Source organism: Vicugna pacos, chromosome 12 (assembly GCF_048564905.1).
Source record: "Vicugna pacos chromosome 12, VicPac4, whole genome shotgun sequence".
Lineage (NCBI taxonomy): Eukaryota > Metazoa > Chordata > Mammalia > Artiodactyla > Camelidae > Vicugna > Vicugna pacos.
Window position 1 is genome coordinate 9329589 of NC_132998.1, and position 13349 is coordinate 9342937.

At 38.2% G+C, this 13349-nt stretch overlaps 1 protein-coding gene across 3 annotated transcripts in view; it reads left to right on the top strand.

The window, feature by feature from the left end:
• The window catches only part of CBX5 (chromobox 5), a 33808-nt gene that overhangs the window by 6058 nt on the left and 14401 nt on the right, over nt 1–13349 (top strand). For 2 of the 3 annotated variants that reach the window (XM_006203082.4, XM_072972700.1), the window contains exon 2: nt 9729–9907. In XM_006203082.4, the coding sequence (XP_006203144.1) occupies nt 9771–9907 (137 nt within the window). In that variant the 5' untranslated portion in view covers nt 9729–9770. Of the gene's footprint in view, nt 1–7819; nt 7907–9728; nt 9908–13349 lie in introns of those variants that run through there. The other variant, XM_006203083.4, reaches the window with a different exon arrangement.

Consider the following 13349-nt stretch of genomic DNA (forward strand, 5'->3'; position numbering starts at 1 on the left):
AAAGAAAAAACAATAGAACTGAGATAATAGATATCTCCAATTATATTTGGAGATTTCAACACACTCTTTCAGTAATTAATAGAACAAACAAAATCAGTAAGGAAATAGACTTGAACACTGCTATCAACCAGCCTGATATAACAGACATTTGTAGGATATTCTACCCAACAACAGCAGAATACACATTCTTTTTAAGTGCACAGAAACATTTACCAACACAGACCATCTTCTGTCAAAAGCAGATCTCAAAACTAAAAGGATTTGATCAAATAAAGTGTGTTTTCTTGAATATAAAGACACTTTATATACCCATTGGTTTCTCAGATTTCTCTTTTTATAAAGAGGATATTATAAATGTCTTCTTTTTTCTATGGAGTTTTTATTGGTTTCAGTTTTTTTTTTTAATTTTAAGGAGCTCATTGGTATTTTATAAATAAATCCCTTGTCAGTTTTAAACATGAAAAAAAAGTGTTTTCTGACCATAATGGAATTAAATTAGAAGTCGATAACTGATAGACATCTGGAAAATCCCCAAATATTTGGAAACTAAACAACACACTTCTAAGTAACCCATGGAGCAAAAAAGACCACAAAGAAAATTAGAAAATATTTTGAACTGTGTAAGAACGATAACATGATATCAGATGTGTGCGATATAACCAAGGCAGTGCTTAGAGAGAAATTTATATTATTAACCGCTTTTACTTAAAAAGCAGAAAAAAGTAGAGTCTGTTTTTAGGTTAAGAACCTAGAAAAAGAAAGGATAAGAGTAATGGTGTTTAAAGGTGCAAAGTTTAACAAGTAGTAAATAAACCCTAAAGATCTAATGCACGGTATAATGAATATAGACAGCAGTGTTAACACCACAATTATGTAACGTGATAAATAGCATTACACTGTCCATCATATTTAAACTTACACAGTGTTACATGTCAAGTTATTCAAATAAAAAGAACAAGAGCAAATTAAACCCAAAATAAGCAGAAGAAAAGAAATAGTGAAGGTAAAAGCTGTAAATAGTTGAAATGTAAAACAAAAACAGGAAAATCAATGGAACTGAAAGTTGTTTTTATTTTGAGAAATTCAATAAAATTAATGAGCAAGTCTGATGTGGGGGAAAAAGACACAAATTACTAGTACTGGGAATAAGAGATATCACGACTGATCCTACAGACACTAAAAGAGTAATAAGAGAACATTATGAATAGTTACGCCATTACATTCAACGTCTAAGATAAAATGAATCCCTTCCTTGAAAGACTACCAAAGCTCAGTTCAGAAGAAATACAGAACCTCACTAGTCCTGTATTTATTAAGGAAATGTAATTTGTAGTTAAAAACCTTCCCCCAAAGAAATCTCCAGGTCCAGTTGGCTTCACAGGTGAATTTTCCAAACCTTTTGGAGGTAATAAAATCAATTCCACACAGACTTCCAGAAAATAGAGGAGGGAACAGTTACTAAAGTGTTGTTTTTAACATCATTTACTATCAGACATTTAATTTCTATTTGCTTTACATTTTTAAAGTGTTTTCTCATTCCCTCCCCACCAACAGCAGACCTATGAGATAATTAGGGCAAATAACTAACACCCTTAAGGGTAAATAAACTGTCCAGTTCAACCCTGCAGTGATCTAGTTGGGATAAGACCCATATCTCCTTCCGAGTCCTGATACTGCCTCTGTTAACAGGTTGCCCCTTTAGCAGCTTGTTTATGACAACCTCGGGACATGCTAACTGGTGCTGATTTAAACAAGAGAAGCTTAAAGTCCTCAGTCCTTAAGTGGAAGACTGGGCTAGATTCAGTGCCCATGCAATGCTTGACACACTAGGCCCTCAATAAATGTCCCATAACCAACCAATCTGAGAGGAAGGGCCAGAATTACTGTATTAGGCATAGGATTTGAATTGGGATGATGGTTGGAAACTGAACAAAAAAAGTCGGAAACATCTTATTTGGCTTAAGCAGTGTGTCAGTGCTCAGCAGAAGAGTTAGATGGTCTGAGATTGGCCATCCCTTTAGCCATTTATCTGATGGTGGCCTCCTTTCTTTGCATTTAACTATCAATATATCTGAAGTGTAGAGCACACTTTTATGATATTGTGGCATAGTAACTCACACTTAAATGTCAATAGAGACACTTGCAAAGACGTACAAGGTTCAATAATTTCTGGTGTGGGTTTGTTTCTCCTGTCATCACCCATTATATATTTTTTTACAGCTTTTAAATTGCCACAGAGAGAAATTGGTCAGGATCATAATAGATGGCCAAGGAGCTGCCAAGGATACCACTGTATGGGATGGGGAAAAGTTCAATACTGGCTTGATTTTATTTATCTAAATTGTAGGCTATGACTTCAATATAATTCATGTCACTAATACACTAAGGTAATGGCAAAGCACAAAATTATGCCTCATGTTGAAGGAACGCTCTCTTTTACTCCCAAAAGTTTTACAGTCTGAGATATCTATCTATTCCAATTATATAAAAACTCCTTTTTTATCAGGATATATTAATCAGATTTTAGCATATTGAGTTAAAGTCTAATACCATCTCAACAGCTAAATTAGAGATTTTTAGAGATTTTAGTTTGTGGTTATGCAAATTAATTTTTATGTCTTTTGAGTATCTGTTAAACTAAGACTATGAGAGAATGTAAATTGTCTGGCACAGTAGAAATTCTCCCTTAAAATAGAGGATTTGTTGAAATGACCTGAAGGGGCCCTTGTAACCCTTAAGCTGCTAATGTCCCAAATCTGTACAAGCTAGATAAGCATGAGTCTTAATTTTAATGGCTGTTTGAAAAATGCTTGTATGGCCATAATTTTATTTGAGGCTGGATACCTCAGTTCTCTTTTAACCCTTCCATCCTGTGTGAACGTGGTCTGCCAAAGTGGCATGTAAAAATCTAAGATTCATGGTAATCTACTCAAACATTGCTGTTACCCATTTTTCTTAAGATTTATGATGAAATCACTAGGTTCTTCATGAAAGGTGACAAGATCTACTAGTTCATGTTTCATCACGTTTAATTAATAGAGAGGAGTGGGTGTGAAATTAACACCCACCAGAGACAATGGTGCTTTGAGATGAGTTCACTACATTCCAAGGAGAGGGTCATTGGAAGGCACCGTCTGGAAGACATTTGCCCATAGAGGTACCAAATTCTACTTCCTAATGAATGTTGGAACAAGTGAATATCTGACCTCTTGCTCAGTGATGGGTTTAGGTGTGACCTAACTAAATTCAGAGAGGACTGACCCTTGAGAGAAGAAATTCAGTTGATTTGAATAATGGAAAAAAAAATCCCATGTAAAATTATTTTGTGGGATTGTGGTCTGGTAATGAGATACCAAGAATTTGTGTGTTATTGCTAAATATACCAGTGAACCGGACTTAAAACTGCGAGCAGTTCTGAGGATTGCTGGAGTAGACATTCATTTGTATCTTTTAATGGTGGTCAGAGCTTGGAGGATAGTACAGCCAATTGAAATTTACAAGGCAGCCTTTATCTCCATTTATAATGTATATGTTTTAATCTAAAAGAACAAAAGGCTTTATACTACCTTGCTCGCTGGAGCAGAAGGCTGAGATAATCAACAAATAGGATACTTTGCCCCAGAATAATTCTGTGACTGGTTGAAGCAGTGCCTTGGCCTGATTATTAAAGGATCACGAAGCTGGAGCCGTGCTAGCCAAGGGAGAGCATTTCCTCTTTACACACTCCTCTCTATTAATAAAGTTTGTGTTGTCTGTATGTGGCTTGTTAATGATAGGGGTGTTAACGACCACAGTTAATCTTCTTCCTCAACTCTTTCCTAATCCAGTCTCTTAAATAGACATTTAAAAAGCTTTTAACTCCTCTTGAATTGGGTGCTCATAGGCTTTTGGTGGAGGTGGAGTGATAGTTATCAGCCCATTTAACAAAACCTGAGACAGCCAGGACAGCTGTAATGTGCATCTCTATGCTGTGTTTCTGTTAAAATGCCACATGGCTAATACTTTGGAAATCATAAATCTAGCGGAAGAAAACATCTTTATAGAGGGTATTTTAGTTTTATGCTGTATGTGTTACAAAACCTAAAACCATTGGTACTTCTGGATCCATAAAGAGCAAAGAACATAGACCAGATTAAAACGGTTCTGTAAATTTGGTTTCTTTTCATGTTTTATTTGCTACAATAAGGCTATAAAGAGGATGCCTTGAAGAGAATGCTGTAGCTGACAATTTAATCTTCACATAAGCCACCAGCTTTCCCCAGGGGCCTTACGGGGAGAAATGGAGATTTCTCAAGCCTGGACCAACTGAAGTTAGCCATCAGCGGCATATTTAATTAATACACGTGATAGGGACCTTTGCATATGCCCTCGCCCTTTCCTACTCTAGAATGGCTTTCTGTGTAGAGGATTTTGCCTTATTAGTGGACTTATAGAATTTATATTGAAACTCTAAAATGAAGACAGAGCTCATTGATTCTGTATTTTGACATTTGGTCTGACTACCCCCTCCAGATAGATCAGTGGGTAGTTGAGTGAGGCAACTTAGCAGTTGGTTTCATTACTTTTTAAATAATACAAAGAAAGCTTAGAGAAAGTTTTAGAATTATGTTTTTATATTTTTATATATATATATATATATATACACACACACACACACACACACACACACACACACTCACTCTCTCTCTCTCTATCACACACACACACATTTTTGCTCATTAAGTAGTGATTTTAAAAAACACATGCTACACCAAGATCTAAGAAAAGCCACCAGGACAGCTGGCATTGAAAAATAGTAACTGGAGGGACCACAGCAGAGCCTGAACTGGACTGAGCAGACCGATACCAGCAATTCCATGTGGGTGGCTCCATGCTTCCAGGATGGATTGGTAATGCAGAGACCTAATCATTACATCTGTTGTTCTTCTGGATTGCCCCAGCTTTCTGGAATGCCCTCTCTAATTTCTGGGGACTGGCAATTTTTATCTGTTTTTTTCTTTTACTCTTATAATGTATGAGTTTTTTTGGTCCCTCTCTGCTTCACCTCCTCACCTCCACCCCCCCCCCTTTTTTTTTCTGGAAGATTCATCTGTTAAAGAAGTTTCCTGTCATCGACTTGGAATGTGGGTTCTGACTGTGCCTGACCACAAAGCTCTTTGATGTTTGTCCAAGGCTGAATTCTCACCAGATCCCCGATTTAGGTGTTTTTTCCCTAGCACCCAGAGGCCTGCAAGGTGAATTTGCTTTGTGTTGCTGATATGAAAGGTTGGTGGGGCCTGCTCTTTCTCGTGATCTGACGGGCAGTTAAATTGCTGGCCTGTGTCTGTGGTTGTTGATGCGTTTACCAGAGAGTTCCTGTGTGTGTTCAGGAAAAGGCTGAGAGCTGTTACGTCTGAAAGACTCTAGAAACTTGAGGGGCTACCCACCCCTTCCCATGGAGATTTCCACAAGGATAATAAGGTTGTGCTCAGAGGTTCAGCCTCTCTTCCTCTGTCATGGTATCGGGATTCTACCTTAATCACTCCATCATCCTGCCAGCCACGTCTCATTTCTCACCCTGGACCTCTCCCTCGTCCCAAGCTCAGCACGAACCACCAGTCTTGATGCTTTATCTGGTCCAGGCTCTAGCCCTTAAATTGTCCGTCTGGCTTTGTGTTTCATTTGACCCTAATACACTGGGTCGCACTGTCTAAAAGAGAATTATGTCCCCTCCGATGTCTGAGTGCATTTCTCATTTCTTACTGCTGCTCCTGAGCAGATCTGTAACTTCAAGGTTAAGATAAGACACATTCCATCAGAACTATGTCGTCATCCTTGCCAGCTTCTGATCTGTGACTGTCCGGGAGATTTATAAGACAATTGCATGCCATTCTTTACAGAATATTATGGTTGGACTCTGACTCCTGGCATCAGGCCCAATTTGATTTGTCAGCTGTTACAAAACCCATTTCCCAAAGAGAAAGGGATCTTAGCCATGTGCCTTTTAAGAGTGGGAAGAAGGGAACTGATTTGGCTCTTTATTTCCTGATGTTTTAGAGAGAAGGATGAACACCAGAATATTTGTGTTCCTTTCCTTATTGAATTCACTTGTTTTCTCTAAAAGGTTTCACTAATATGTTAGTATTGCTGTCATTCTTTCCTGCCCTTTATCCCTTCACACAATTGCTATTAGTCTTTCCATTCTGCCATCTCCAGTGCTTTTCTGAGTTTTAAGGAGTAAGAATAAGGATTTTGCCCTTGGGAGAAAAGGTACCTGCTTTTTCTCCGAAGGTTTATTAGTTTGCTAGCGCCAGTTAACAAAGACACTGTTCCTCCTTTCTTGCTGTCTAACGTGTTGAACTGCAGGAGTTACTACTGCATATGATATGGTTTAATGGCTTAGGAATTTAGAAGGTCACGTATTTCCTGCTGCTGTTGTATTAGGCCCTATAATATTTTTACAAAAGGTTCTCTTTGGGGGACTTAGCAGACCTTTGGTTTCAACATAAACTCACTCTTTCCCTAGGAGGTAGGCAATGGGGATTTATTTGGCACATTTTAGTGATTCTGGGGTTAGATCTAAAATTTACTCAAGATCACACATGGCAAGTTAATCACAGAACCATAACCCTGATCTAATTCCTTTGGCATTGTTTTCATATCCCTTAACCACGAAAAGTTTTTAAAAGTTACGAAGAGTCGAGAAAGGCTGCTTTTACTCAGATTTCCTGATGGATCTACTCAAGGTTAAAGAAATCCTCTGTAGTTGAAAACTGTCCACTTTGCTCTCATACTCTGTAATTTCTCCTGTTTGATAACCAAAATAATCAATTTTTTTTCCTTAATCGAGTTCTTTGCCACTGATTGTCCCTTTTTCTTACTCTTCTATGGCACCAACCTCTCTCTGGTTCTAAAGACCTGCATCTATCTGTACAGCAGAGCTGGGGTTTGGGGCTCTCTAAAATGTTCTTTAGGGCCAGGAGAAAGGAAAATTCATGGGACTGCAAGTCTCTTAAGTATCTCTTTATCTCAATCCTCCTTTTCTCAACTATCAGGGGTTCTTAATATGTGGAGTTTTTAATGATTATATTGTAAAATTAATGTTCCAGGTGAGTATTATTTAAAACTGTTTTATAACATAAGAACGACTAATGAGAAATGGTTTTAATTTAACAGTAATGGTTGTAACTGGACTGCTCCCTCCCCTCTCTTGTTTAAAACTATTTAAGGATTAACATTTTTTTTCTACCTAGAGTTTCGGTTTAAAAGTTCTTTGGTATTGCTTCAAGTCTCTCGATTCTGTTTCTAGATCTAGTAATCGCCCAAGAAGGAAAGTTGTATAGTATCTTTGAAATACTTCCCTTCCCCCTTTTCTGTTACCCCCTCCCCCCTCCAAGCAATTTTAACTGTTCAGTGACAGATGGTAGGAGAAGCCTTGTCTAAAGTGCTGCTGGTGGGCTGGATTAGGGGGTGGATAATTTGTACTGATCTTGTTGTAGAAGGATCTAGCCTTTCCCTGCCCCCCACCTTCCAGTTGAGCTATAATCCTGTTAAATGATTTTAAAATGCTATTGATTAGTTCCCTGTGCTCTTAGAGGAATAAGCACAAGTTTTGGATTTAAAACCCAAGAACCAGTTCCCCAGAGCTCTGAATGCCTTGGCCTTGAGGCCAAGGGAGGTATCTTCCAACTTCTCCACCCAGTCTTCACTGAAAAGGAAAGTTAAGCCTTTTAACTTTTCCGTTTGCCTCTCTCCCCCTTAGTCTAGTGCTGCTGCCAGTTGCCATGGCAACGGACTGGGACAGCTGCGCAGTGGCGCCTAGGCAGCTGGGTGGGGGCGGGGGAGCTGCCAGCCCGCCAAGCCCCAGACCTGGGAGGGGAGGCCCCTCCTGTTAGCCCAGAGGGAAAGAAAGAACTGGGGCGATCCGGTAGGTAAAGGAGGGAACCCCCATTCATCTTCTACTTTTGGGGCTCCTGATCTGCATGAAGGTAGAAAGAGAGATTTTCCTCTTTCTTCCCTCAAACTGAAGAACACATATGTAAATCCTTGTTTTTCCTCGTGAGGCAGGGGAGGCCATAGCCACAATGCTTAACTGCATGCATCTAACCCGGGGCTGGTTTTAACCCCAGCGCTCTGACCTAAACTGCTCAGCTCCCGGAAATTCCAAGGTGAGTGGGGGTGGGGGTGGGGAATTCTCCCTGGAATATGACATTTCCTGTCTCTGGTGAGGTTGGAGGCTGCTTTTATTTTAAATAAATCAGATCAGATTATTTTCCTTGAAGCTTAGGACCTTCTTCTCAATTCATGGAAAAATTATTTTGAAGCCCCCTCCCTACATTCCCCTACCCTCCCACCCAGTCTTCCAAATAAAGCATTTTAATGAAAACATAGTTTTATTACAGGGCAGTAATGAGTACAGACAGTTTTTTGTGTGGGCAGACCTATTGCTAGTAAGTTCTAGAGGTATTGTTTCCAAATAAATATTCTTGGAATAATTCCCACATTTTGCTGATTTGAAGTAAATTGATAAATGCAACTTTTTATACTACTCAACTTGAAACAAAATTTTTAGATTTTTAGTGGTCTTCCTTACTCCTGGGGGTGGTCTTCTGATCAGGATGGAAATATTTTTAGAGTGCTGAAAAACAAAAATCTTTAAAGATTACAGAAAAATGAAAATGGAGTTCAGCTAAGCAAACAATTCTGGCTACTCTGTAATCCAGAATCTAAGCACCATGTAACATGGTTAGGGAAGAATTCTTAAAAATGATGATGGTGACAACAACGTGGGAATTTAAAAAACTAGAATCTCTGCTGAGTACCCCCTGGTTGTGCATATTTCTGCGCTTAACTCAATTTCCATTTGTGTTGCCTTGCTTCAGCTTTCCTTGGGCCTATGAATGGCTCCTCTGTGTTTTGAGGCTTCATGTTGATGTGAGTCTGGGACCAGACTTCTTTTTCCTCCTCCTCTTCCTTTGGCCCAAAGTCAACTCCAGCTAAGAGGAGAGGTACCTCCTTAATATTTTGATTAATTGAACCTTAAGAATTACTGAACCAACCCAATGACTAATTTTGATATTTAGGGCTAAAAAATGTTTTTCTCCTCCCTGCCTCCCTCCCATCCTAAATGAAAAAGGAAGCTTAGTGTGTTTGAGATGTCAGCCTTGCTTTTGTGAGCTGATGGATGCTCTGAAGGAACAGGCTCAATTTGTTTAAGGGAAATGTACCGAGTCACTGAAAATGTGGTGAAAGATGCCTGAGCAGGCCTTTTTTGTGCTCCTAAGAGACTGTTTGAGATGCTCAGAGCAGAGGAAAGTTAAATTTTGATGGCTGTTTTTTTTTTCAATTTTTATAAAGAACTTTATTGACTTTGGAGGAATTCTATCATGGTTCTTTTAACTGAAGATTATCCATATTTCTCTTTGAGTTTCTGGCTTGTAAACAGTTACAGGAGTAGCCAGGAGTAAAATCCCACCCACTACTTGTCTTTTGGAGTCTGAAATTAGAGGAGTTAGATAATTGTGCCATCTAATAATTTACATCCTGTTAGCTGAGGAGAAAGTTGTGGTTGGTAAAGTGGGGATCTACCCATTTTTGATTAAATTCTTAGGTCTCATCTGTAGAATGCTTCAAGACCCAAGAAAAGGGTACATGGTGACTTTGTGTTATACCCTACATCCCATCAAGAAGAGACAGAAAGTTTTAACTGCTTACGTGGATTCTGACTATTTTGCCCTTTCCATTTGCAGGAACCCGGTGGCCTTAGTCCTTCAGGTGGAACAGCGTGAGACATGGGAAAGAAAACCAAGCGGACAGCTGACAGTTCTTCTTCAGAGGATGAGGAGGAGTACGTCGTGGAGAAGGTGCTAGATAGGCGTGTGGTTAAGGGGCAAGTGGAGTATCTACTGAAGTGGAAAGGCTTTTCCGAGTAAGTGCCTTCTCTGAGGCTTTGGGACTCTGTGCACATAGACACCTTTGGTTTACTTGCCCATGAGCCATCACCATCTTTGTCTTTTCAAAGACAGAGCAGTAAACTAAACAAAGTCTCCCCCTTCTTTGAGCAGGTATTCTAATGAGAATGCTTTTGAGAGGCAGTAAAATGAACTGGTTAGGAGCATAGCCTGAGGGCCAGATTGCTAGGGTCCAGATTCTTGCTCCACCACTTAATGGTGACTTCAGTGAAGTTCCTTCATCTTTTTCCTCCTCAGTAAGATAAGGGTAAGAAATAGTGTATATCCTAGAGATGTTGGGTAGCTGTGTAGTCTGACACATAAGCTCAGTGTAAGTATAAACTATTATTGTTAATATTATTTTGGATATAATTAAGCTAAAATACATATGTTTAAGCAGAAGAAGTCAGAGTTGATCTCATAGCCCATACCTTTCCATAATGATCCTTGGACCTCAAAAGTGTCCTAGGATGAAGCACTCATCTAAAGGAGGTACTAAATCTGAGGCCACATTGTTCCCCCAATATTTATTTTAAAATTTTTCAAATATACAGCTGAGGCAAAAGAAATTGAGTAAACACTCAAATACACCCCACCTAGTTTCTATAATTAACATTTTAATCTATCCATCTATCCCTTTATCCATCAATCTATCTTTTTTTAGTATTATGTAAAGACCTTAAAATCCCTCTTTTTAAGTCAGTGAGCTTTAAGAATGATACTGAAGTGGGGGGAGGGTACGGCTCAGTGGTAGAGTGCGTTTTTTTAGCATGCGCGAGGTCCTGGGTTCAATCCCCAGTACCTCCATTTAAAAATAAATAAGGAAACCTAATTACGTCCCCCCCAAAACAAATAAACAAACAAAAAGAATGATACTGAAGTGTTGACTCCCCATAATTAGGCAGTGATTGACTTCATGCTAAAATGCTAAAGTAGATTATTCTTTCCTTTGGAATAAATAGAACTAGATACATATTGAAGCATAGGCGAGGTAGCTTGAAAGGTGATATATGTGAAGCTGTGTAATCGTTGGGCATTTTGCCTCCATTTCGCATTAATTCTCTTCCCAGGATGCCTGATAACAAAGAATAGATTTCTCAGAACCCCTGGGATAGGAAGTGGTTTAGGCTCCTTACAGTGGTGGTGTCCAATAGAAATGTAATGCAGGCCACATATGTAAATTTTATTTTTATTTATCTATTTAGGGGCTAACTAAGTTATTTATTTCATTTATTTCTATTTTTATTTTTTTGTGGGGGGTAATTAGGTTTTTGTTTATTTTTAGCGGAGGTACTGGGGATTGAACCCAAGACCTTGTACATGCTAGGTACACACTCTACCACTGAGCTATACCTTCCCAACCACATACGTAATTTTAAATTTTAAGGTGGTTATATTAAAGAAAAGTGGAATTAATTTTAATAATGTATTTCAACAATACATGAAAATGCTGTTTCAGCATTAATACAAAACTTGCCGATGAAATTTTATATTATTTTCTCATGCTAAATCTTCAAAATTTGATGTATATTTTACATTTTATAGTACATCTCAGTTTAGACTAGCCACATTTCAAGTGCTCATTAACCGAATGTAGGTGGTAGTTATCATATTGAACATCATAGTTTTAAAGTGTGGGACTTAAATATAATAAAAGATTCAATGTTTTGATGGTAGTTTTGGACAAAAGTATGACCAGGAGCCTTTGAAATATATTTAAGGTTATTCTACTGTGTGAATCAGGTTTCTCATCCGGAGCACTGCTGGTGTTTTAGGTGGGACAGTTCATGCACTGCAGGGTTTTCAGCACACAGAGCACTAAATGTGGGTAGCACAGCAATCAGAATATGCCCTCTTTTTTCTAAAGATCACAACATCCTCTAGAGATGAGAACTGTGAGTTTGAGAGACCTTGAGCACTGTGAAATCGGAATTAAAATACACCTAAAGATTGTAAGGGTATTTATGTGGCCCATTGAATCACCATTGAAAATTGTTGAGTGTTTTGAAAAATTTCAAAACTGCATCTATAATTGAGGTGCTGGTACCTTACATCGATAAATGAGGGAAAGAAAAGGTTTAGGGTAGGTGGATTAAGCATTTGTCAGAAATACCCAGGGTTTCATTTGAAGACTGGAACAGATTTTGTCCCTTTAGCATTGTCTACCACTAAGTACCTACTGTTTGCCAGGCAGTGATCAGAGTCTACTTTATGCATTTTTTTGAATTCTCGTAACAGCCTTTAAGAGGTATTTTCGGTTTATAGATGAGGAAATTAGTTAAGTTGTTTGCCAAAGATGACATAACTGGTAAGTGCTGAAACAAGGATTTGCCATCAGATTTCTTTGGCGCTAAAGCCCAGATTCTTTAAAAATAATACCATGCTGTCTTTTGGGTGAAAATTGATTGACGTAGAAATAGCAATACCAATATGGTAGGAAAAGGGATAATCCCATTAGAGGACTGGCTTTCTTTGCTAGCAACAGAAACTCTCTCCTACCTCCACATCTACTTGCTTATTATGCTACAGTGTTGGCATGTCTCTTGATTTTGGTGTCTTAATTTCTTCTGGGATAGTAAACTATATGTATAGTCTGTGGATTTGGGAGGTTATTGTATAAGGAATTTTTTTTTTCCTTCCTCCTGAAGAAGTGCTATGAAAGAGAGGGTTTTCAGTTTTAGCTTAAATGATTTAGAAATAAATTTTGTCTCATTCTTAACCCTTTTTGCAGGAAGTTTAAATCTAGAGTAAATATCTCAGATTTTTCCATCATTCTTTTTACTTGAGTTATTATGGCATTGTTCAAAATGTTCCTTTCTAAAGGTACCTTATTTTAAAGACAGGAGCAATAAAATATCTAAAATGAATAGTATATAAATTTAAACATTTTTTCCTAAATCAATGAAGGAATCATAGAAACTGCTTCTATGATATATTTACAGAAGTATCTTAATAAAGCTAGTTCTTGGGGTGGGTATAGCTCAGTGGTAGAGCTCATGCTTAGCATGCACAAGGTCCTGGGTTCCATACCTAGTACCTACATTTTAAAAAATAAATAAATAAAATAAAGCTAGTTCTTACTATATAACCCAAAGAACCTCTGCCAGTGGCTAGGAGTAGAGAGGATGCCTGGTCTAGTTTTTCCCATGGAAATACATTTCTTGCTTTGATTCTGTAAGCTACTGTGTAGTTGATGGTTTGCTTTCCTAAAACCTATGCCAGAAATACACAGAACAACTTTGTGAATACCAGCTGTTTGTTTTCCTCATAATAGGAGTCCATTGATCCAAGTTTAATTAGACCCAATTACTTAGTTTCTTTTTGTTTTTGCTTATTAATATAAAAATGTATTTTGACCACCTAGTGACAGTAGACTTGAATCCAGAGCATTGAATTAATGCAGTCCAGATTCTACTTTTT